Raw genomic sequence first — 20737 nt, forward strand, 5'->3', positions numbered from 1 at the left:
GTAAGGAAACAAAAAGTTAATAGTATTGAAAGATGAGAATAGAGGAAAAGATGAAGAGCAAGCAGGAGAAGACAGTAAGAGTGGCAGCTTTCATCTCATATCTTGTTTCAAAGAACTCTCTCATGTTTCTTCTTTGCATTTACAAGTGATTCTTTATCATCAGTCGAAGAAAATTTCTTCCCAACCTAGGAAGCTCTTATATGGCAGCTCTTGATAAATTTATCAGAGAAGTTGATATATTTTGTCCATAATGGCCGGAGATGTGGAAAGGCTATCTCGAGCCATGGCTTCGCTCGTCCATTGAAGTGGATGACTCCAGCAGTCTCTGCATCAACAAAACTTGTATTCTCTTGATAACCTAGGCCCAGCATATGCCAAAATGGATCGATGATATGAACGTGACCATGAAATGCTATAAGGCCAGGAGGCAAAGTCCCAAGCTGCCATAAACTTAGGTCCGATTTCACGTTCTGCATAGCAAACAGTTTCCATTCAGCCAAAATATGTTTGAAAGTGTAGGTTAAATAATATAAGCAAGCGGAATTTTGATTCGTGATTCAATTGAGCCTTACCTGTTCAAGCCAGTGATGGTATGTGAGGCTTATGTTGGTCTTTCTCCAGGCCTCAAGATCAAAGATGTTCATTCCATAAGCCCATGCACATTCATTAGGATGAAAATTTTCTGCTATTAAAGGATGTGAGAAATTCAGATAGCTCTTAAATCGCTTCGCCATTACAAATTTATCATCTCCTCTACATGTTTCTACTGCTCCATTAACCTTCCCATTCATATCGATGTCCCACAAAGGGGAAAGATCAGTTTGAATCACAATGTCGTCGTCCAAGAACACCACCTTCTTGAGACTTGGGAACAACTGCATAGAGAATTGTCATCCATGAGCATTCACATAGTAAAACATCCAGATAGGTCTCTAAGGAGTTTTAACAAAATACTTTCTTGGCAGTTTACAAAAAAAATCAAAAGAACATCTACTCTCAGCAAAACCCAAGTAATTATGTTTCGTAGAAAGAACTTGTTTACCTCTGGTAAATGGATACGAATGTGATTCATCACGGAATTATATTTTGGACTCAGTGCCTGCAACTTTGATGCAATGATATTAGGTTTTTCAGTCTCATTTGCGACAATGGCTGATGACCCACCTCTGAATTGTGACCGGACCTTCTGGTCTTTCTCCATTGCTTCCAAAACTGGGACTTTACCCTTTGTAAACCAGTCAAAATGATGCAATGCCTTAACTTCAATAATTGCAGGTGATAGAGAGTGAAGGGAAAACCATGCTTGCATAGGGAAGTAAGTCTTTCTATCTGTGATTATATGGAGAATAATTTTCTGTGGGCGTAAAGCGTTGCGGACGAGGGATTTGGCGACGACAGATGCAGCAAGCACATTGTCAGTGGCGAGGACAAAGTGAAAGTAAGAATTGTCAACAAGGGTCGGTACGAGTTCTGCTGAAGGAAGCTGGAGGCGAGCAGCTGCATTGGTAGAGTGCTCATTGGCAAGCCTGAGGGCAAGGCAATGGAGCTGCTTTGGTATGCTGCTAGATGCTACGTGCCTGTACAAGTATTCTTGAATTTTGGCGGTTCTGGTTCTTTGTTCCATAAGACTGACCTGCAAGATACACATGAACTCCAAATTAATACCTTTATAATAATCAAACCTGCAAAATATCAATACCTTAGCTAAGATGTTTTAGAGAATTTTAAACAATATGATTGTGGCAGTGGTGTTCTGTTTCTTAGATGATTGTCATAACTCCTTGAGATTGGACTAAGAACATTTGAATTGTATTTGGATTCATTATCCTCACACACCTAACGCTAACATAATTGGGTTTTTTAGGTAAAGAGTATGTTTCAAGAGGTTGAAGGATAACAAACAATAATAAACTAAGAGATGAGCGATTATAACCATTTCTCTGAGTTTAAGAGCAAAAGTTTTTGCATCTGGTTTGCTTTCCTTGATCTCAGCCATAAAATCTTCTAAAGTCTGAGGAATATTGTCTAATCTTCCTTGAAGTTCATCTTTGCTCATGGGCTTATCCAATATTTGATACATAACATCTGGAACCTGACCCAAAATCAAACAAAGTATTAGTAGAAAGTTCATTGACAGTACCTACATAGACATTGGAAATAGCCTTCGGAGCAGAGGTTTCAAGATTACTTTTGGTTCCAATCTTCTCCCCAAAAGCCTTGGACCTAATTTTTTCCCCAGACAACCTACCATAAGATCAAGAAGTTTAGACTATTAGAAGCTGCCATACTTTATTTTCAAAAATTAAGTAAAGTAATGCTTATAAGTTCAATTTTCAAAAATTAAATGTTATTGAATAATGCCTAAAAAACTAGTTTTTGTTTTTTAAATTTAGTCATGAATTCAAATGTTTTTTTTTTTTTTAGGAAAGTTAAAAACCATTATTTATAATGGTGAGAAAACAAACATAGTTTTCAAAAAATATAAAAAGAAAAAATCAAATGGTTATCAAACGGAGTCTTAATATTTGGATGTTTAATTTGAGTAACTTTAGTTAGAGGCCTTACTTTCCTTTTGTTTCTTGGAAAAGCTATTGAAGGCAAATCTAATGGTGTTAAGTGGTGGGTTTTATAAGGTTTACTCCAATCAGATTCCAAAGTTGGTGTGGCTGTTGGGTGTCGGAAGGTATAAGAGATAAGGACAATAGACAATTTTGGACCATTGAGAAAGTGCAAAGGAAAAAACTTCTATCTTAAGCTTCTAAAGCATGCTTAGGCTGCACGTCTGAAGCTAAGCATAGAGAGACTCAGGAGCCTTCTTCTCTTCTTCTTCTTCTTCTTCTTCTTCTTCTTCTTCCAACACCCACCCAATGAAGATGGAAAGATTATCTCTAAGCATATGCACTGTTGGATAATGGCTGATGTTGGGTTTGCTTGTAATGAATTCTACATTTGACACAAAAGTTAAAATCTCCATGATTCATCTGAATGGCTAATTCCTTTTGTAGGATACTGCTTCCCTTGATAAACTTATCTTTTGGGCTCTCTCTCTCTGCTAAAGGTTCTACTATTCTTAGCATTTAATAGTAAGACATCCCAGAAAAGAGGAGCAAAATCTTTCATTGAAGTATTAATAAATCTATCTTAATTGGGAAATGGGTTATCTATTAATAATAATCTACAATGGATCCCAGAACACAAACACGAACCGGAGAAGAAAGGTGATAAGCAATGTACCTAGAGTAGAACACTTGCTTTCTCCATCAATGGTATCAACTGCTGTCAACACGAACACGAACCGGAGAAGAAAGGTGAAGAACAGAAGTGAATAGATAAGCATTCGACATGAAACCCGCCTCGATGCAACCTTCACTTTGATGTACTCTCTAACACCTTGGCCTGGTAGAACTGTGACATGCCTCAAACTAGGTGAGATATGAAGCTGCATTATGTTGTAACAGAGGAAACAGAGCAGTATGGCTAAAAACACAAATACAAATGGCAAAGCAAAGCAAAATCCAAATCCCAGAAAAAGCTAGCCAGGTTAGAGTTCTTCTTCCTCGAGACAGTTATTTCATTTGACAATCTCCCAAAGAAGAACTGAATTTCAATTGCAATATCTAAGGAATAGATATGCTGTTTTTGATGGTGTTTAAGGTTGCTATCTCTCACCTAACCTTGCTTAGTATTTGGGCTAGATGTTTCAGGTTTTCCCAGTATGTTTTTTTCAATTCAAAGGAGAGGGAGGGGGTTGTTAAGAAGAAAGGGACATAGGACTGATAAGAAGCCATGTCTGCTTACTGGTTCCTTTTCGTTTTCCTTCATTTTCAAGAAGGGAAGTTTAGAAGGAACAGAAAAAGAGAGAATAATAAATAACTTCAAACTTTCTTTAAAAGAAGGGGAAAAGAAAAAAAGCTTCAAATGTGAAACAGGGCTGATGGAGGGGTTGGTGCTTGGCTTGTCTTTGCCTTCACATGAAGTCTACAAATGTAGTCTACAAAGAGTTTGCACTCTGAAAGAACATAGTTTCTAAATGGAAAAGGACTTCTCCCCTCTCTTCTGGAGGTTTGGTTGGTCTTTTTTGGAGTGAAAATGCAGAAACCTTTTTTTTTTTTCCTTCTGTTGCATGTTTGCCTTGAGATTAAGTTAATTCAAGCTATCACAGGTCCCTTAATTTTTCCCTAATTAAACAAAGACTCATGATTACTCCATCAGATGTCTCTTCAAAAGTGATTGATCATTCCATGTTTTGATAATCACTCAGTGAAACTTCTGAATTGGATTGTTCCTATCATCGATATTGTGTTGTTCTTTTTCTCAACCACCAGGCTGATTATTGAACTCACTTCATTGGGTTAGAGAGAGTAAAAGGCAAAGGTTTCTACAAATTTACGATACATACTGTTCCTTGATTCGTAATGAGGTTTTTGATCTACTTTAACCACAGTTTGAATGCATATCTACATAATTCTATCAACAAACTTTCCATTTTAATAAACTTTCATGAAGAAGGGGGATCTCAGTGATCCAACAGAACAATCATTCGGACTATCAAATTCATAACGCAGAACGACATTCAAAATTGAATTGAAGTTGAAGGATTGACAATTGAAGATTCAAGAATTTTATTGCCAAGACACGACTATTCAGAAAAACAAATCAATTACAATCTGTAAAAATAACTCTCCGCAGTACTTAGAGCAGGAGATCGATAGAAATCAAACACTAGCCTCGAAGTTGTTCCTTCCAGATTGTAAAGATGGATTTGGTTTCTTTAGGGAGCAAGAAGACCTGAAGGCCTGTATTTGAGACTCGCACTTAACACGATCGCCATTGTTTTCCTGCAAACATTTCCTGAGAGCTTCAACATCGCATGGCGATAGATTCTTGGTCACAGCCCTAGATTTTTCAGTTTTACCATCCATCGAGCGCCAAGAAGTAAGCGGAGAAATTTGATTTCAGACGCAAATTAAATCCAAATGGGGAAATTGTAAGAAGTTAAATTATATTTGTGAGAGAGATGGAAATCCGATTGAACACACTCCACACGCAGCCGATGGAACACCGCTGCTCGAGCTTTAAGAATATAAACCCTAGCTTTTATAATTTTAAGTTGAATTAATAATGAAAAACATTTTTTCAAAATTTTCTATAATACTTTAAAATATAACCAAAATAAATTTTAAACTTTCCCATTTTCATTAATATTTTTCAATTTTTTACTCTTAAATTTTCATTAATACTTATTTTTTTCTTTACTACATATAAGAACTTTCAATAAAAGAAATAATTTTTTTTTTTAATTTCCAAACATAAACATAAATAGTCAATTCTTTTAAATTAGAAAATAACCAACTAAATTGTGTATTAAAGTGTTTGAAATTTATGTCATATTATTAATTATTTAATTATTTAATAATAATTTTGATTATTTTAGTAACCATTTAAGATTATGTGGTATATAAAAAATCAAAGTTATTAATGTAATTTTTTAAACCGTTTGTAATTGACATATGAAAGGATTATGTTAAAAAAAAATAATCTAAAGGACTTATATTATAGGGATAAGTTTGAGGGTTTAATTCGAGTAAAACTATTTATATGACTATTTTTATAATTATTACAAAATGATTTCATCAAAATCGGTCGTGTAGCTACATGTGAATGGGGTATTCTATATAATGAGTTCGTACAAAACTGGACCACGAAATATTTAATCTTTTTTATAATTTCAGAAATTAATAATTCCTAGGAGGATCATATGTAACTCAATCTTAATTTTGAGTGAGTTATGAATTCTTGATTATAAAGACTTATCCTTTGATTTGCATGGATCAGATAAGAATTATGCCCCATATATATTTTTTGCCCCGGCTTTGTGATTCGTTGGACCTTAGGCGGGTTTGTCTTCGCCAATCGAACATCGCTTGTGCAGAATCCAAGCTTGTTCAACCACACACGCCGCCTGCGCGTGCATGTTAAATCGTCTGTGACACATCCAACTTGCCTCTACACTAGGCCAACTCATTCGGCTCAACCTTGCCTCTGCTCGGGCCAAGGTCTCTCAATACAACGTTACATTTGTAGCTAATTTAATAAGTCTATTATTTTGGAAACTTGAATCTAGCTGAAAACATAATTTTGAGATAGAATCCACTTCTTCTTCAGAAATAGTTTTCTTATTACTAATTTTAGGACTTGAACAATGGAAACTCACCCCTCACAATCTAAGAGGGACTTAGTTTACCATTTAATTATAAACAAATTGTTCACGAACCCATAATTGATATTTAGTGTAATATGTAATTACAACCCACTTTTGACTAAAATGTAATTATAATGCATAAGAGTGTAACTCTAGATCTATAGTTAAATAATGAAAATTAATTAATTATAGAATTTAATAATTTGGCGAAGATTTTTTTAAAAGCAGGTTGACTATAAAGTATGTACTTTATTCTCTATAACTTAATCTTAGGTTATGTGCTCAACTATTCATTCTTTATCTAGTATCGTGTCTCTAGTATGTACTAGTCTTTTTAGGCTCATAGGTACCTAAACCCTTTACATTTCTCCTCTAGGGAGTGTCCTAACCCCTCGGGGTCCATAACTAGAAGGTTTTTGGGTGCTCTTATTGCCTAGGTCCACATCAACCTTGCACTAATTGCGCCTTGAATCACTTTGGCTCTTGGAAAGAACTCTAGGGTAAATCTCATAAGTATGGAGGAGCTCTAATCGTACTCTACAAATTTGCCTATTGAGTTCTAACTAGAAGGTTCTCCCTAGTAGTATCGAGTAACAACTGCGTGCCCCTATGTATAGTAAACTACTTGTTACATTGCCATTTCAGGCTAGAATAGAAAACTGACCCTTCACACTTCCTTAAGCTATAATACTATACTACCTACTTTAGGAACAGTAACTATCTGTTATATTACTTTTTCAAGTTAGAACAACAAACTACCGGTTCATACCCCTCTCGAACTAGAATAATAGTAAGATACTTGTTATATTCCCTTTTCAGGTTTGTGCATGCCTAAACCCGAGGGTATGATCTAATTTAGAGTTGCAGTTTTATGTACTTTAAGATAAGTTATATCCATTGATATAACTATTATAGATAAGTTGATCTTTTTACGAGTTGTTCCTAATTATAGTTGAATCAAAATGTTATTTTACCCCAGTAATTACATCTCATTCATCTTATACCTTAAGTATTATTGAATTGATACTTTAATTTATGATCCAAACATAAACTCTAATTCTCTTTTAGGTTAGTGAGAGGTTAGGATACATTCATGGTACAAGTGAATTTCATTTCATAAAATTATGGTCTCAATTTTCCATTTGTTAAAATCCTAAAATAGTGGTAGACTTATTAAATTGGCCATAAAATACATTTTTTACATTTTTACTTATGCAAGCAAGAGGTAACCTCGCATATAAATTAAATACTCAAGATTATCTTGTGAAATATTAATATTTTAATTAAACAAATTTATAAAAGGAGATTAAATATTTTATGTATAATCTTATATAAATACATTATTTAATATATTTTCACTCGGATCTCCATAAAAATGATTTAAACAATTAAAAAGAAATTCAAATCAATAATATTAACTAGTCTCAACTCTATTCATTTATTCTTTATTTTATTATAAACCACTTAAAATAATAACCTCCAAAATGAAGTTAGGATACATTCCTTCCATTTCAATAAGGGAACAAATCGAAGTATATATTCTTAAATATTATTTTTGAAGTATTAATTATTTCTATTTGAAATTAATAATATATTTTTAAAATTTTAAATTTAAAGGTATCATTCAAAAAAATAAAATATATCCCTATAAAACAAATTAAAAAAAAAAAGAAAAAAAGAAATCTATAATTTACAGGGAGACGACACATCGTAGTAGAGAGAGAGAGAAAAAAAAGAAAAAGAAAAAGAAAAAGAAAAAAACAAATGGAACGACACTGACAGACCTTTAGGCTGACACGGACGTGCTGGCCTTCAAGATCCAATGCGTTTTGCCGTACTTTAACAATTAACTAATTCACATATAAAGAAAAATAAATTAAATTAAATTATAAATTTATTCTCTTACATTTTTTTTTTTAAATTTCTATTTAATATCTCATTAAATTTTAAATAATATTTGGTACACTTTAAAATTTAATTAATTATTTAATAGATAGTTGAATATTTGATTGTTTTTAAAATTTAGTTAATTATAAAAATAAAATAAAATTTTATTCTAAAATACATCATCAAATAGTATCATACTTGTTAAACCCAAGATGGAGAGGGGATGAAAAAAAAAAAAAGAAAAAAAAATTGTAATTCCTTCTAACACGTGCGAAATTCTTGGCATGTGCGAGTGAACATTCCGGCGCACGTGCAGAGCACTCGCCCGCCAGCCCAGCCCACCCGTTTCTGTTTTCGGGATCCCTCCGGCCGAAACTAATGCTTCAGACACAAATGCTCATCTCGCAGTGGTCGATTCCAAAGGCAGCATCGGCAGGGCAATGCCTGACGCCTCTACCCATTCCAATCCCAATCTTTGATCCCAGCCCCTAAAAGCCTCTCTATCTCTGCAAGATCTATAACTTCTCTTCTCCGTGGAACCGCCAGTGCGTTCTGCTAGGTGATCCGCCCCATGGAGTCGATTCTGGCCCGAGCCCTCGAGTACACTCTCAAGTACTGGTTAAAATCTTTCTCACGGGACCAGTTCAAATTGCAGGGCCGGTCTGTGCAGCTCTCCAATTTGGGTCTGTGCTCGCTGATTCGTATGCTAATTTATTCACTTTTCACTGGTTACTTCTACCAATCGCGGTAATCGGGTTTCGTTCTTTTTTTCCTTTTCTTTTTGAATTTTTGTAGATATCAATGGCGATGCTTTGCATTCCAGTATGGGGTTGCCTCCGGCGCTAAATGTTACGACGGCGAGGGTTGGCAAGTTGGAGATTATGGTTGGTAGCGAATTGCTTAGAATTTCCCTTTCCTTCCCCTAGATGATTTGTGATTGCTTGGATCAATTGGAAATGTGCTTCTTCGCCCTTTACTTTTCTTGTTGAGCTTTGTAAAAGTATAAAGTTATGGTAGAATGATGCATATCAGTTATTTTTGGTTCCTGGAATTATAGCAGTGGAGAGGAAGATGAAATTTCGGCTGGTTTTTGCAGCATTTTCTATGCTTTTTGTACTCTGATTCTTTCCCTAATTGAGTTTTCTTCTTGATCATGTAGCTACCATCGCTGAGTAATGTACAAGTGGAACCAGTCGTTGTGCAAATAGATAAATTGGATTTAGTTTTAGAGGAGAATCCAGATGCAGATGTGGGTAGAAGCAATAGTAGGTAATTCACATGCCTCAATTCGTTTCTCTGCCCCTCCCCCTGCTCCTTGCTTCGTACCATTTTGCGAGCTTTATGTATCAACCTTGGAAGGATGCTTATCTGATCACAGTTAGTTAGAACTGAGCCTTTGCTTTTATAACTTGCAGTAGTCAGACTTCTTCCAGCACCGTGAAGGGTGGTGGTTATGGATTTGCTGATAAGGTAAAACACTTTTGCGAAATCGACCGGTTCACTAAACTCAAAAGTGCTAAGTTATCTTAAATCTATTTAACAGTTCTCTAACAATGAATGGTTTGACCGATCCATTCGCATTTCATGAAATTTGTGGGATGTGCATAATTTCATTCTAGATTTGGAAAATTTCACCCCATGATATGCAATCTCTTGAAAAGTGATTAGTATTGGGCCTTCGGTTTTTTGTTTATAAATCAGTGATGGACTGTTTCTTTTTCCTGTCAGCCGATTTCTTAAGTTTTTCTTCTTCCTCTGATTTTAGTTTTTCCTTTTTGAAGCAAGAAATGAAACGTCTCATTGAAGAAATAAAAAGAGACTAATACTCAAAAGATACAAACTCCATCAGGTAGTGAAACAAAAAGCAATAAAAGTATAACCTAAACTAGAAAGAGCAACCCAGGAAAAACAAAAACAAAGTATTCCAATTTAGAGAAATATCTTGTATAGAAAATCTGTCCAAAGACTTTGATAGAGAACTTCAAGGCGAGGCTTTCAAACGAGCTGATTGAAAACGATCAAGCCAAAAGAGATGCTTGTCTTGGAAGATCCTTTGATTCCTTTCCAACCACAATTCTGATAAAAGGCTTTTAATTGCTCCATTAAACATTTGCCTTTGGAATCAAAGAGGGACCAAAAAGAAAATGACGAACATTTGAAAATGTTAGAAAGAACCCACTGAAGATTAAATAAAGAAAATAACTCGCCAACAAGCTCGAGAATAGATGGCATTAAAAAAGACGTGATTAAGAGTGTTCCCATCCAATCAGCAAAGAGAACAAACCGATGGCATAAGAAAATTGAAAGGGAGTTTCGTTCGTAAAACTTCAGAAGTGTTAAGACTAGCATTGACCATGATCCACAAAAGAACATGAATTTTCTTTGGGCATCTGTATTACCATTTAGCTTCCTCCGATTTTAGTTTCTACAATTATATGGTATCTCCATATCTATTGGGGATGCAGCAACATGAAAGGATGTTAGATGTTGTAAGTTTTTAGTTTTGATGCCAATAATTCACGCCCTCACCCCCCTCTTTGGCACTTATATTTCATTTACATTCCACATTCATATATATTTTTAGATTGTGGAGCTTTTCGTATGTAATAGATTGCAGATGGAATGACAGTAGAGGTTCGCACTGTCAATTTGCTACTTGAAACTGGTGGTGGATCGCGACATCAAGGAGGAGCAACTTGGTGAATCTTTTGCTTATTTCCTAATTTTTTTTATTCTTCATTCCCTGTTTCTCTTTCCTCCTCCCCCCACCCCCTATTTTGTTACTTGTACGATAGCTGTATGCATGTGAACTTTTGCATGTATGGTTTCCATTCAGCATATGCGAATACAGTGTGAAAGATGAGCACCCAGTCAATTAATTTGTTAGCTATAGTTCAATCCGTGACTTATGATTTCAGTGAGGAGAATATTGTATTTAAGCTTCTTAATTCTTATTTTATTTTCTCTGATACAAGAATGTATATATCATTATGGAAAAATATGTACAAGTAAAAAGAGGAGTTTTTTGCTTTCTTTTTTTATTTTTATTTATAAAGGATCATTGAAGTAGCAATAGTATTTAAACCATAATTTTTGTGTAACTCTTGCTACCATCTGTATGAATGAATCAAGACGGAAATATTCCTTAGAGATAGAGAGAGAAGAGAGAAAGAGAACTGGATACAGAAAACTGAACCCCATCCCACACTCAAGTTTAGTCCTAGCATTCTCAAAGAGAAATAAAAGGAAGTTAGTATACTTTCTTTCAAAATCTCCCAACATACAACTAAAATAACCTAGAAGGACCGGACAAATTTTTTGACCAAAGGCACAAAGAAAGACGTAACTTTTTAGGTTCGAGGGTTAGAATATGTAATACGATTTTTAAGGATCTGGCCTTTGGTAAACAACATCCGAGTTCCAGATTGCAGTTTAAAGAGCTGAGGTCAGTGACCTTACTAGAACAGTATCTTTTCTACTAGGTTGTACAACTATATCCTTGAGTTGTAAAGATTTCAGTTTAAAGAGATGAGGTTATGGTCTGCATGTGACTATTGGCAGCGGATGGAAGATTGGGAGACTGTCAGCTTATCTATCCACACGTCTTTCTGTATCTAATCCTCTTACATGGCCTCACCTATAAGAAAGATAATCGGCAAAATGATGACATACACTAGCCACAAAATATTGTGCCTACCTACTGCTTGTGCATTGAACTAAGTAAAAGCCCACATCTAGTTATATAGTCCTACGAAGCTTTCAGTTATGATTTTTAGGTTTAAATCTGTTAAATATTGTGTTAGTACTTAGCTCTCATGTTATTTCCTTTTTTGCTTCCCCCTTCTTTGTAGGGCTTCACCTTTGGCATCTATCACTATACGCAACCTTTTGCTGTATACCACAAATGAAAATTGGCAGGTGGATGTTTTACATCGGTGTGGCTGATATTTTTAGTCACAACATATATTTTCTAACAAATTTTCCATCATAGGTGGTCAATCTTAAGGAAGCCCGTGATTTCTCTGCAAATAAGAAATTTATATATGTTTTCAAGGTAATTCTAGCTTCTATGCATGGGTTTATTTGGATTTTAGGTTATATTATTCTGAGCAAGAAACTATATTTTCATTGAATGTATGAAAAGGTACAAAAGTAGGAGAAAACTTTGGAAACCACTGAAGCTCATAAAGAATGTCTTTAGCTTACCATAGAAAAATTAGAATAATGACAATTTTAACTTATTTTGGTGTACACTTTTCCTCTTTTCTTTTTCTGTAATTACATTTATTAGATTATAACAATGTTATGAAAGTGTAAAAGTGGCCTTAACTTTTTTGGAGGAGGCAAAGAGTAAGGCTTGAGGAACTATCAGATGTGACCTAAGCTTAGATAAAAAATGTATTGGTGAGGCTTTTGTTTGTATATATTCTTTCATTTGTCCTAATGAACGTGTGGTTTCTTACCCAAAAAAAAAAAAAAAAAAAAAAAAAAAAAAAAAAAAAAAAAAAAAAAANGAAATGCATAGAAGAGAATCATGTATAGGCTATGTATCATTAAAACTACGTTCACCATTCCCAACATCATCGTTATTAACACTAGAATCTACTTTCTTTTTAGTTTGTCTTCAAATTTTTGTAAACCTTCGTAGTAAATTGTTGATGGGCTAAATTTCTCACTTTGTATGTATTGGCATTAAACAGCTGAGTGAATTCTAATATTTTTTAAGAATATGATAAATTGGTACCCTCGTTTAGTCATTTCAAGTCATAAACTCAAAGCGTAAATGTGTTCTTATGGAAATGCCTCTTCCATAAGAGATGTTAGCTTCTTATGATCCAAAGAAGCCGTAAAACTAAGGCTACAAATTAAAAATTCACTCTTAAGGTGATCCTGAAGGAGTGAGCCTCAAACACCTTCAAAAGCATTGGTTCATCATTGGTAGAGAACGTGTTTTTAAGTACTGGCCTGGCTCCTCTGTGCATGCGTCAAATTTCAACTTAACATGAAATGATGTTATGTTCAGTGACTTATAATGCTAAATTCCTCTTGATACTAGAAACTTGAATGGGAATCTTTGTCAATTGATCTTCTGCCTCATCCGGATATGTTTGCTGATGCTACTTTCGCTCGTGCTAAAGAGGGAGCAGTTAGTAGGGATGATGATGGTGCTAAGCGTGTTTTCTTTGGTGGAGAGCGATTTATTGAAGGGATATCTGGTGAAGCTAATGTAATACAAATCTGATGTTTCAGTTTGATTCTTGATGAACTTGTATTTATGGTGCAATCTTAGAGAGCAGCTTCTATAAGTAGGATGGTTTTGCATTCCTGATACACTTCGTTTTGTAAACATGAGTAGATAACATTGCAAAGGACCGAGCTAAACAGTCCACTTGGTCTCGAGGTGAATTTACATATTACAGAAGCTGTATGCCCAGCCTTAAGTGAACCAGGTTTTTAAATCATTTGGCTGTTAGCTCAGTTGATCACAATGTGAACAAGGTGTTGTATGATGGTGATCTATCATGCTGATAGGATTTTTCTATGGCATCAACAGGACTTCGTGCCTTCCTTCGTTTTTTGACGGGATTGTATGTTTGTCTAAATAGAGGAGATGTGGATATGAAGGCTCAAAAGGTTATCATTTACTCTACTCTTTGAATTGTACTTTTGAATATGATATGGAAAAGTCTCACACATCTCTCTCTTTCTTGTTTTCATTGGCAGCGTTCAACAGAAGCAGCAGGACGTTCTTTAGTTTCTATTACTGCAGACCATATATTTCTCTGTGTAAAAGACCCTGGTTCGTGCCTTTTTCCTTAAAAACAATGATCTTCAATAATATGTGCCTGTGTAGTTAGGATTGTATCCTAAGTATTAAAAGGACCAAGTCCGTTGGGTTAGAGCTGTACCAATTCAATAGTGTCCATGTTTTGAAGGTTAGTAGCTAGAAGCCCATCTGAGTTTTGAAAGCTTAACTCAACCCTTTAGTATGTTCAAGATTTATTCTCTTTCTTGATATGAAAGTATGTTTGATGAACGGATGAATATGTAGAATAGGGGTCAAAAGCTCAATCCAAGCTAAAGAAGTTTAAAAAGTTCCAAATAGCACAAGGAGTTTAAGAGGTTGTAATTATCAAAAGGTTTGAACAATTTGGACAAATACAAACCACAAAACAATAGGATTCTTCATGAAGGCAGAGTTAATACCTTAGATTGGATATGAAGTAGACCGCTAGCTTGATAGGGCCAAAATGTTGTGTTCTTTATAGGGAAGCAGCTGAGGACCTCAATCATTATTTGCGGACTTGTGATTTTGCTTGGTCAGGTTGGAATTATTTATTTTTTCGGTCCTTCAGTCCTAGCTTGGTCCAGCGTAAAGACTGTAGGTTCATGCTAGAGGAGTGTTTGCTTCACTCACACTTTCGTAACAAGGGTTGTCTTCTGTAGCTTGCTGGCAATTGCACTATTTTATGATGCCTTTGGGGTGGGAGGAACAATAGAGTTTTTAGTGGGGTTGACAGGTCTTATTGGAAGGTCTTCTTTTTTTTTATAAGGTCTTGTGGGGAGGTTTGGTCCCTTGTAGGCTCCATCTCTCCCTCTTGGCATTGTTGTATAAGAATTTTTGTAAATCCACGTAAGTTTTCATTTTGCTTGATTGGATCCCTTTTCTATGTTAGTTTAGCTTCCTTTTGGAGGGTTGTTTTATTTGTATGCATATTCTTTCATAAAGTATGGTTTCTCATTAAAAAAATATTCTACAAAATAGATAAGGATCTTTCTTTTTCCTAAAGAAACTTAAAAAGTTGGTTGTTTTTCTCGAACCAAAAGGCCCTCCCCCCCCCCNNNGTTGTATTGTAGGTTTGGCAAAAGTATGGTCTGACAGAAAATGATGGGATTAGGTTACTGTAAAATGAGGTTAGAGAGATTATTAAGGATTGTGACACAGATTGGATTGGCTTAACATGTTGTCTTTTTTTAAGGTTGTAAATTGTTGCCTTTTTTAACACATCCATTTTTACATTTCTTCTGCTTTCATTTTTTTGGATTTTCTCCCATATTATCCATAATTAATTTTATGAAACCAGGTATTGTTCTTATGTGGTAAATGTTAATTATACGAATCTCATCATTTCTAGGTTAAAAGATTAAATATACTCTTTTCTCTTATTATATAATACACTAATCTGTCACTTTAAATTTAGTTTAGTTTTTTTTTATGGAAACTCAAAACAAATCTTTTAAATTTTAATAATGTTTTCTTCACTTAAAAAAAAAAAGTGAGGTTAAGCCACAAAGTTTTAGCTACAGCTCCAAAAGTAAAGAAAAAAAAAAGTAGACATTTGTTGTGTTAGGAAAAACAATGAACCAATTGAATCAAGCCTGCCAAGTTTTCCAAAATTGAGAGGCCAGTGGACAGCTTATAGAAAGATGATCTTGATATTTTTATTGCTTACTTTGCACCTAGTATACACCAGCTGGGGGATGGATGCTACTTTGGATTCCTTTTTTGGACTTTAGCATTGTTGTCTAAACATACAATGGGATCTTAAAACAAAATGTCATGACTTGTTTCTTTGGGATAAGAGGTCAAATCCACTTACAATGTTTCTGGTCAAGATCAAAAGTCATCAGGGAGCTTTTTCATCACTGAAGTCACTAAAGATGCTGCATTGGAGATCCTGAAAAGAAAGATTGGCATTCTATATATTTGATCCATGAAAAGTATTTCATTGTTGGAGACTGCACAAGGTGGCAAAATTTGGAAGAGAAAGGCTTGTAGCCAATTTACTTGTCCTTCGGAAAATCCTGATATTTCCCCTTTGTCAATCTAGTAAGTCACTTAAGAAGCTACAACATCCCTTATTTTGTTGATGTCTTTCCCTTGGAGAGTCTAAAAGTCGTATGATTGGGCCAATTTACCTTTGGAAACTTCAACTTTTGCGGCAAGGACACTTATTGAAGCTTTTTATTTTAAACAAATGAACTTTCATTGATAAAAATAACATGAAACTTGTGCTGGCTAATTGTATCATAGAATTTTAATGTGTGTGTGTGTGTATAATATTTTGATATTCCTTCACGCCTTTATATATCATTTTTTTGTATTGTCCAATAGCAATCTGAGTTGAATAATTTTAATTACCCTTTGAGCCTTCTATGGCTTTGAGTTGTGATTCATTGCACTTGCTGTTACCTTCCTAGTAGATATCCAAGAAGGTAGACATAAATCATGTAGGGGGGTTTGGAAAGAGGCTTAAGGAGCCTTCTTGCTTTAGAGAGAATAAAATGGTTTTTATATTAATCGGATCCAAAATGGTGAATCTCCTTGCATAGCTGTGAGAGGAAGACACCCAAGTAAGAGATTGGTCAAGAGTAAAAAGTTACAATTGGCTAATGAGTCCGACTCTTGGGTTTCTATGCTTGACGCCAACAACTGCAATCGATGCCCACTTTACTATTTGGTCAAATTGATTTTCAGCTCTAGAAAAAGGTTTAGAGGATCTAATATCTCGAGATCGAGGATTTTGGACGATGTGCATGTTCACTAAAAAAATCAAGGTAAGCCTACTTTCAAAAGCTGAATAGCCTCCTCTCTTTCTTTGTGTTGGATCAGACAAACCCTCTATCTTTTCCTCTTCCCTTTCTCTCTCAGCCATATGTATCTCCTACCTAATCCATGGAGAGAAATTATAATAGCCCAAGCCATCGCTAGCAGATATTTTATTTATGTATCTCTTACCAAAAGAAAGCCATGATGAGGTTTTTCTATAGTAGGGCTTTTACCTTCTTGAAAGGGTGGTACGTTAAGGCCATATCCAAAAGGTAAAAGCCCTACTATAGAAAAACCTCATCATGGCTTTCTAAGCGTATATGCATAGTGACTTTGTGATTCGTTTTCTTTTTTTCATAATGGACACCAATTTGGAGAAAGAGTGATGTAAGACATTCTTTTTTGAAGATTTTCACTTGTGCTAATGACTTTATGCGCTATTTCCCAAAGGAAGAACTTCACCTTCACTTGTGAATGGAATGAGTTTTTTTGAAAGAGACAGGGAGATCCTCTCTCTCATTTTCTCTTCACCAACACCATTAGTAGATTGATTCACTACTGTTCTGAAAGAAGGATGCTGAAGGATTTTGTGGTGGGCAGAGATGACATGCATGTTANATGCCTTTGGGGTGGGAGGAACAATAGAGTTTTTAGTGGGGTTGACAGGTCTTATTGGAAGGTCTTCTTTTTTTTTATAAGGTCTTGTGGGGAGGTTTGGTCCCTTGTAGGCTCCATCTCTCCCTCTTGGCATTGTTGTATAAGAATTTTTGTAAATCCACGTAAGTTTTCATTTTGCTTGATTGGATCCCTTTTCTATGTTAGTTTAGCTTCCTTTTGGAGGGTTGTTTTATTTGTATGCATATTCTTTCATAAAGTATGGTTTCTCATTAAAAAAATATTCTACAAAATAGATAAGGATCTTTCTTTTTCCTAAAGAAACTTAAAAAGTTGGTTGTTTTTCTCGAACCAAAAGGCCCTCCCCCCCCCCAAAAAAAAAGTGAGGTTAAGCCACAAAGTTTTAGCTACAGCTCCAAAAGTAAAGAAAAAAAAAAGTAGACATTTGTTGTGTTAGGAAAAACAATGAACCAATTGAATCAAGCCTGCCAAGTTTTCCAAAATTGAGAGGCCAGTGGACAGCTTATAGAAAGATGATCTTGATATTTTTATTGCTTACTTTGCACCTAGTATACACCAGCTGGGGGATGGATGCTACTTTGGATTCCTTTTTTGGACTTTAGCATTGTTGTCTAAACATACAATGGGATCTTAAAACAAAATGTCATGACTTGTTTCTTTGGGATAAGAGGTCAAATCCACTTACAATGTTTCTGGTCAAGATCAAAAGTCATCAGGGAGCTTTTTCATCACTGAAGTCACTAAAGATGCTGCATTGGAGATCCTGAAAAGAAAGATTGGCATTCTATATATTTGATCCATGAAAAGTATTTCATTGTTGGAGACTGCACAAGGTGGCAAAATTTGGAAGAGAAAGGCTTGTAGCCAATTTACTTGTCCTTCGGAAAATCCTGATATTTCCCCTTTGTCAATCTAGTAAGTCACTTAAGAAGCTACAACATCCCTTATTTTGTTGATGTCTTTCCCTTGGAGAGTCTAAAAGTCGTATGATTGGGCCAATTTACCTTTGGAAACTTCAACTTTTGCGGCAAGGACACTTATTGAAGCTTTTTATTTTAAACAAATGAACTTTCATTGATAAAAATAACATGAAACTTGTGCTGGCTAATTGTATCATAGAATTTTAATGTGTGTGTGTGTGTATAATATTTTGATATTCCTTCACGCCTTTATATATCATTTTTTTGTATTGTCCAATAGCAATCTGAGTTGAATAATTTTAATTACCCTTTGAGCCTTCTATGGCTTTGAGTTGTGATTCATTGCACTTGCTGTTACCTTCCTAGTAGATATCCAAGAAGGTAGACATAAATCATGTAGGGGGGTTTGGAAAGAGGCTTAAGGAGCCTTCTTGCTTTAGAGAGAATAAAATGGTTTTTATATTAATCGGATCCAAAATGGTGAATCTCCTTGCATAGCTGTGAGAGGAAGACACCCAAGTAAGAGATTGGTCAAGAGTAAAAAGTTACAATTGGCTAATGAGTCCGACTCTTGGGTTTCTATGCTTGACGCCAACAACTGCAATCGATGCCCACTTTACTATTTGGTCAAATTGATTTTCAGCTCTAGAAAAAGGTTTAGAGGATCTAATATCTCGAGATCGAGGATTTTGGACGATGTGCATGTTCACTAAAAAAATCAAGGTAAGCCTACTTTCAAAAGCTGAATAGCCTCCTCTCTTTCTTTGTGTTGGATCAGACAAACCCTCTATCTTTTCCTCTTCCCTTTCTCTCTCAGCCATATGTATCTCCTACCTAATCCATGGAGAGAAATTATAATAGCCCAAGCCATCGCTAGCAGATATTTTATTTATGTATCTCTTACCAAAAGAAAGCCATGATGAGGTTTTTCTATAGTAGGGCTTTTACCTTCTTGAAAGGGTGGTACGTTAAGGCCATATCCAAAAGGTAAAAGCCCTACTATAGAAAAACCTCATCATGGCTTTCTAAGCGTATATGCATAGTGACTTTGTGATTCGTTTTCTTTTTTTCATAATGGACACCAATTTGGAGAAAGAGTGATGTAAGACATTCTTTTTTGAAGATTTTCACTTGTGCTAATGACTTTATGCGCTATTTCCCAAAGGAAGAACTTCACCTTCACTTGTGAATGGAATGAGTTTTTTTGAAAGAGACAGGGAGATCCTCTCTCTCATTTTCTCTTCACCAACACCATTAGTAGATTGATTCACTACTGTTCTGAAAGAAGGATGCTGAAGGATTTTGTGGTGGGCAGAGATGACATGCATGTTACGTACCAGCAATACATTGACAGTACCATTAATTTTTTTGTGATGGTGACGCAAACTTGGAGACATGGTGATCTTGGTTGAATATCTTTTTGCAAGGCTCAGATTTAAATTTGGGGGAAACAGCTACTGTTGGCATCAATGTGAGCAGCGAGACAGTGGTGGACTAGGCCAAGAGGATTGGGTGTATGGTAAAAAATCTTCCTATTTCCTACTTGGAATTCCCATTAGGTGGCAATCCTCAAGCTATCAACTTTTGGGAGCCGTTGTTCAGATTTTGTGGTGGGCAGAGATGACATGCATGTTACTTACCAGCAATACATTGACAGTACCATTAATTTTTTTGTGATGGTGACGCAAACTTGGAGACATGGTGATCTTGGTTGAATATCTTTTTGCAAGGCTCAGATTTAAATTTGGGGGAAACAGCTACTGTTGGCATCAATGTGAGCAGCGAGACAGTGGTGGACTAGGCCAAGAGGATTGGGTGTATGGTAAAAAATCTTCCTATTTCCTACTTGGAATTCCCATTAGGTGGCAATCCTCAAGCTATCAACTTTTGGGAGCCGTTGTTGAACAGATATCACGTTTATTTAGATAAGTGGAGACAACATGATTGGAAGTTGGGCAGTTGGATATCCTTGATTGATAAACTTAATGGGGTTATCCTGGACAGTGATAAGGATAAAATGAGGTCGAAGCTCGAAGATTTGGGAGGCTTTACCTCCAAATTGGCCTTTATGAAGCTTAATCATTCCCATAGAGGAGTTTGTTCAACCGTAATTGACTTGATCTGGAAGCATTCGATTCCTAGCAAGGTGAAGTTGTTATTTTGGTGCTTAGTGACACAATCGCACTTTCGAAGGCAGCGGACTAGCGATTGTGCGGCACTCACTTTCCAGCGACAAGTGAGTTAAGCCAATTTGTTCTTGCGTCGCCTACGGCCAAGCGACGTACGGTCGAGCCTCTAGCCTCGGTTTTAAAAGAAGGTTTTAGAAAACGAGGAGAGAGAGAGATTTTTGAAAGAGAGATTTTAGAAAGAGACGTTATATAAGCAAGCAAGAGAAAGATAACAACGGCTTAGCATATATAACCTTGGGTAGGGAGAAGTTGACGACTAGTCATATCCCCCTATAGTACATTCTGGGCCATTTTAGTTCTGGCAGGCCTAGACATGATTTTCTTGAGGTGTCATACGCTCTAGAATTACAAA

The 20737-nt window shown here is 35.6% G+C and overlaps 2 protein-coding genes across 3 annotated transcripts in view; one reads left to right on the forward strand and one right to left on the reverse strand.

Moving 5' to 3' along the window:
- Nucleotides 1-5068, reverse strand: LOC111783824 (probable galacturonosyltransferase 12). 2 transcript variants are annotated; one of them, XM_023664667.1, is made up of 7 exons: nucleotides 4728-5067; nucleotides 3235-3405; nucleotides 2189-2244; nucleotides 1934-2092; nucleotides 1043-1633; nucleotides 573-875; nucleotides 1-470 (listed from the first exon to the last, which is right to left on the reverse strand). In XM_023664667.1, the coding sequence occupies exons 2-7, from the start codon at nucleotides 3335-3337 to the stop codon at nucleotides 186-188; spliced, it is 1497 nt and encodes a 498-aa protein (XP_023520435.1). In that variant the 5' UTR covers nucleotides 3338-3405; nucleotides 4728-5067; the 3' UTR covers nucleotides 1-185. The 2 variants fall into 2 exon arrangements, with proteins under 2 accessions (XP_023520435.1, XP_023520434.1); XM_023664666.1 differs by having other exon boundaries at nucleotides 3235-5068.
- Nucleotides 5069-8450: 3382 nt separating this feature from the next.
- The window catches only part of LOC111783806, a 23194-nt gene continuing 10907 nt past the window's right edge, over nucleotides 8451-20737 (forward strand). The window contains exons 1-11 of the mRNA XM_023664647.1: nucleotides 8451-8772; nucleotides 8885-8973; nucleotides 9249-9358; nucleotides 9505-9559; nucleotides 10700-10788; nucleotides 11941-12007; nucleotides 12081-12143; nucleotides 13146-13316; nucleotides 13446-13539; nucleotides 13644-13723; nucleotides 13814-13889. Coding sequence (XP_023520415.1) covers nucleotides 8661-8772; nucleotides 8885-8973; nucleotides 9249-9358; nucleotides 9505-9559; nucleotides 10700-10788; nucleotides 11941-12007; nucleotides 12081-12143; nucleotides 13146-13316; nucleotides 13446-13539; nucleotides 13644-13723; nucleotides 13814-13889 — 1006 coding nt within the window. The 5' untranslated portion in view covers nucleotides 8451-8660. The remainder of the gene's footprint in view (nucleotides 8773-8884; nucleotides 8974-9248; nucleotides 9359-9504; nucleotides 9560-10699; nucleotides 10789-11940; nucleotides 12008-12080; nucleotides 12144-13145; nucleotides 13317-13445; nucleotides 13540-13643; nucleotides 13724-13813; nucleotides 13890-20737) is intronic.

The sequence above is a fragment of the Cucurbita pepo genome, unplaced genomic scaffold, assembly GCF_002806865.2.
Source record: "Cucurbita pepo subsp. pepo cultivar mu-cu-16 unplaced genomic scaffold, ASM280686v2 Cp4.1_scaffold000102, whole genome shotgun sequence".
NCBI classification, from domain to species: Eukaryota; Viridiplantae; Streptophyta; class Magnoliopsida; order Cucurbitales; family Cucurbitaceae; genus Cucurbita; species Cucurbita pepo.

Bases quoted from the DNA above. Each gene is read 5' to 3' on its own strand.
- LOC111783824 (XM_023664666.1), bottom strand. From the start codon at position 3,445: ATGCAGCTTCATATCTCACCTAGTTTGAGGCATGTCACAGTTCTACCA. The intron at 2,245-3,234 runs GTACATTGCTTA...ATCTTATGGTAG, and splicing joins AAGCAAGTGTTCTACTCTAG to GTTGTCTGGGGAAAAAATTA. The intron at 471-572 runs GTAAGGCTCAAT...TTTGCTATGCAG, and splicing joins ACCATCACTGGCTTGAACAG to AACGTGAAATCGGACCTAAG.